Source organism: Amphiura filiformis, chromosome 13, assembly GCF_039555335.1.
Source record: "Amphiura filiformis chromosome 13, Afil_fr2py, whole genome shotgun sequence".
Lineage (NCBI taxonomy): Eukaryota > Metazoa > Echinodermata > Ophiuroidea > Amphilepidida > Amphiuridae > Amphiura > Amphiura filiformis.
Window position 1 is genome coordinate 58339828 of NC_092640.1, and position 4824 is coordinate 58344651.

The 4824-nt window shown below is 41.3% G+C and overlaps 1 protein-coding gene across 1 annotated transcript; it reads left to right on the top strand.

Moving 5' to 3' along the window:
* The first annotated feature begins 466 nt into the window (after positions 1 to 466).
* On the top strand, positions 467 to 3704 carry LOC140168578 (transcription intermediary factor 1-beta-like). The gene has a single exon (XM_072191977.1). The coding sequence runs from the start codon at positions 1457 to 1459 to the stop codon at positions 2471 to 2473; it is 1017 nt and encodes a 338-aa protein (XP_072048078.1). The 5' UTR covers positions 467 to 1456; the 3' UTR covers positions 2474 to 3704.
* The last annotated feature ends 1120 nt before the right edge of the window (positions 3705 to 4824 follow it).

The window sequence follows — 4824 nt, forward strand, 5'->3', positions numbered from 1 at the left end:
CCTCCTTGCATGATGATCGCCTGTCGAATTCAACTACCTGCTTCGACCAAAGACTAAGTTCAGACCCCGGCCCTATTGGGTAGCCGTGTTGACGTGCCTAAGACTGAAATCCTCTCGTATTCGACCAGTAATGAGATACATATTAGAATTTGTAATGAGGAAATATGGCAACTATTGTTAAATTGACACATTTTCGTCGCAGTCGTTGAAGTTTGTGCTTTGAACCTCATTTCGCAAACTCTCTAATAATAACTTCAAGCTACTTCAAACTGTGATGATTTGAAGGTGTGCGCGCTTAGGCTCTGCCGCGCATTGGCCACCACACCGTTTATAGTCTTTGCTTTGCAGCTCTGTATTGCTCGTACATTTTAGTTCTGCAAAGACCTGAGACATAAAATGGTCTGCAACCGAGACTACGGTATCCATCATATGACACAGTGACCCCGGTATCGTGCATGTGCACGTATACGTGTCTATGTTCTTCCGGGCCATATCCGTTTATGCTGCCGTGCATTGCGTTGCTATACACTACATTTTGATCCCACTGCTATACAACACGTTTCGACGGCCAACCGGGCGGCCAACCACATCATTTGTCTTGTGGTTCTTGGCAGATTATGAACGGAATATGAATATTCTATGCAACTTACAAGTGAACTGAGTTATGGTGCGAAAACGTACGTGATAGTGAGTTGTATATAGCTCCCATCTCTTATCTATCGCAAGCTATATATATATCTATATATATATATATACATGTACTGTACATGGACTGTATAAATAGCGAATCATGCGTCACGGAGTATTACTTTGGTATAATTATATACATTGTTTATTGCCAACACAAAGTATGAAGGCTGGATACCCGCTACCTACTTGCTGAGTAATGAACACTATTTTACTACCATTGTCGAAAAACAAAATGATCATTGCTGCTGATTGTTGAATATCATAATTCCGAATCGTATATTTAATATCACTTCAACACTTGTAAAGTTGTAATGACAACCATCACATTTTGACTTTGAACTTTGATCTCCAGCCTACACCCATCGACGACTGCTTATCTCTTCATAATTATCATGCAGCCACGAGTCACCCGAAACATGGCATTACAAAGTATTATAAAATTGTACTCATGATCATCCGAACAGCTATAAAGATCTAATAAGATGGCTTCAAAACAAACTCTCCTTCACTGCGGAATTTGTTCTGCTACCGTGGATAAGCCTAAACTACTACCATGCCTTCATACCTTTTGTCTGAAATGTCTTTTAAATTGGTCAGAAACTGCTGCTGAGAAAAACCCAATATACGCAAAAGCCATTTCGTGTCCAATTTGTCATGAAGAATATCCGTTACCAGAAGGTGGGGTGAAAGACCTCCAGACCAATTTCTTTGTCGGTAAACTGAAAGAGCGGGAATCGATTGAGAAGAGTTTACATGAGGATGTGAAATGTCATGTACATCTTGTGAGGACGATAATCAGGCTGTTGGTCATTGTGTCGATTGCGGGGACTTTTTGTGCGAAACCTGTCTTCAAAGTCACAAACGGTTGCGCAAGTTTAAGGCGCATAGTGTGTCCTTGCTGGGAGAACTTTCGACGGACACAATGACTTTTCCAGACCACGGCGTTTGTCCCAAACATGCTGGAGAGGTATTGAAATTCTACTGTGAAACGTGCGAGGAACCGATATGTCGGGACTGTGTTGTTATTGAGCATCCAGGTCCTGATCACAAACAGATGGATATAGACACAGCTCTACGAAATAGAAAGACCCATCTTGAAACATTACAACAGCAAACTGAAGATATTCCAGAAGCAATAGACGCAGCTATATCAGAAGATGAGAAACTTATAGTTGCCTTGGACACCAATGTCGAACAAATCATTGACATGTACAAGAAAACTGAAAAATTGGCTGAAAGTGAATTTATGCAGAAAATTCAAGAGTTTCAATCTTCAAGAAGACTGCTGATCGAGGGTCATAAGGAGACTTTGCAAAATCAAAAGTCACGTGTTTGTGCCGCCTTAGAAATGAACAGAGTGGTGATACAGAATGGAATGGATAATGATTTAGGAATGGTATATGCACCTCTGTCTAAAGCCATGAATGCGCTGAATGATTTGAGACCTAATGTACTGCACCTTTGTATAAGCGATGTTGACTTTTTACCCAGTATAGATCTCATCAACAGTCTTGGTATCATCAGTGGTTATAAACATTGGGATCTGGGGAAGACCATCCAGTCACATTGGGGCCTCGTCAATCCAAAGGGTGTAGCCTATAGCAAGACTGGTGATATAGTGATTGCTAACAACACAGGTAATAAATCGATATCTGTGAAGAAATGCGATGGTGATGTACTTATCGTTGGCAAGGATGGCCTTGTAAAGAAAAACATTTCGCACCAAAGTGCCTCAGGAGAGTTCTGCTTCCTACTATATGGACTACTTGTACTATTTCTCTAAATCTTACGCGAACCCGTGGGGAGTGACAACCGGTCAAGACGGGTCAATTTTTGTGTCAGATAAATCACAGTTCATCAAAGTTTATGATGACAATGGACGTCTACTGCGAAAATTGACATTCTCTTCAATTACTGCGGAGCACATGAGTTACGGGGCTGGCAAGCGATTCTAAAGGCATGCTTTATGTTGACATTCTTCTGGATATATTACTACAGCCTTTGAGAATGGAGGAGAATTGCTAAGTTTCGGCACCATTGAAAACATGTCTCCGGATTTCATAGCAGTAACCCCTGAAGGACACTTGGTCTACAGCGGCACAACAGTCACTGGAGGTCAAGAATTATGTCGTGTCATCTTACACAAAACACACCGAATGAAGGGCGTACGTATATCGGTAGAGAATACACATTTTATCCGCCGTTATCAGTAGAGGTGACCAAGTTTAAACCAACCGGAATCTGTATTCACGAAGGCCATCAAGCGATCTTTGTTGCCAATGCTGGCGAAGCACCTGGTGTATATTGTTACTCGCTCACAGGGGATTACCTTGGAATCGTTACTAGGGAAGTGACGTCACCACAGGAATAGCCCTTAGTAGTGATGAACAAGAACTAGCTGTCTGCGATGGAAATGAAATCAAACTGTTCCATCTGCAGTATTAGACGCTGACAATGAATTTCTTTGATTAGCATTAGGAGCAGGAAGATTATTCCTAAATATTCCTATTCAATAAAGGCGAATTTATGCTGGTTTCATACTATAATGCAACTGGTTGCTTTGCAGCAAACGCTTTGTGATTGCCGCTTGCAAATACTGAATGCTTGCGATAGTATTAGTAACCTTAACCAAGCGGTATGCCGTTTAGGGACAGCGGCATGACTGAAATCAATCTTGCCGCTCTGTTCTCATTGGCCAAAATTGTGAAAATAGCGGGCAGCGCCATACGTCACTCATTCTAGCGGCATCGCTCCCGATTTGAGGCTTGAATTCAACTCTTTCGAAGCTGTCGCTTTGAGCAAAGCTGCAGGTTGATCGATTTTAATATCGACAAGACTCTGCTTAGCGCATGGTCACCGCTAGCGTTTCTGGTGCATGGTGCGACTGCGGCAGTGACATAAATATGATTAGTTTACTATGAAATCAGTATCTGATTCTGAACCAGGGTGTATAAGTTTATATTCTTACACATTTATGAGTGAATGTTCTTAGTCATCCAGTAGTTTTAAAGAGAGTTTTGAATTAATGAAGTACTGAACTTACTTGCGACGTTGCGTCTGGAACCACCACGTGACCAGTCCAGCTGGCCGCAGTTGCCTGATGAAGTCTGGTGGTTCCAGATGCAAAGTTGCAAAAAGTAAGTTCCAGTATTTGATTGAATTCCAAAAATCTATTCTTACACCCTATTTGCCACAAATATAACGAGGTTAAGTAGTATGTGCGCAGTGGAACTTGGATATGGTAAATTGATTTAACATACTATTACTTGTTTATTATTCATTTACTATTGCTGGTATTTGTTTTCAAGTATGAAAACTTCTTTGAACCCTCTTTGCAAACTAGAAACGTTTTCAACCACCCTCTTCATGGACCTAACATTTATGAGCCCCTCCCATTTAATATGTTAAGTTCAAAACTGATTTGCATGTGTTTCCACACCATCACCACCAACATGACCAAGGTATGTCTGAACACTCCCTTGCTATTAGGGACCGGTCACAAACACTTGTAAGGGGGGGGGGGGCTGATGCAAAAAAAATTATCGCTAAAATGTTTCGCCCCCCTTTACAGACCTCGAAAATTTCAAGCCCCCTCCCCTTTTTGACATGAAAATTATCGGTCAACCCCATAGAAAAGCATATAAACTCAATTTTCCCAGAAAAATTTGTGGTCATTTTTTTCAGGGCCCCCCTTAGGAGGGTCAAAAATTTCAGGGCCCCCCTTTTTGCATCAGGCCCCCCCTTACAAGTGCTTGTGAACGGTCCCTTATACAGTATAATGAAGCAGTCAATAGACAATGTAAACAGTTCCTTATTTAGTTTATTTTCACATCTCATGATCTCGAACAGTTTGAGACCAGTTTCGTTAAACTTGGGAGCATTTTTCAGTATTTGGCCCTTGGAGCTGTGGAGCCTAAAATTTACCGCATCCCTGTGCATTGAAAACCATATCTTCTAGAGTCTAAACTTGCTCGAGAAGTCTACCCAAGAATTTGCTCACCGATGAGCTTTACAATCGAATGCGTAACTATCGTTTGCAAATTCGAAGCTGGAGTTCTCGAGTAAATCTATGCATATGCTATGTTATGTATGGTTAATGTAAAATTCCAGAGGGTAGATATTTACACAACATTT

Coding starts and splice junctions, on each gene's coding strand:
- LOC140168578 (XM_072191977.1), top strand. CDS start 1,457: ATGTCATGTACATCTTGTGAGGACGATAATCAGGCTGTTGGTCATTGT.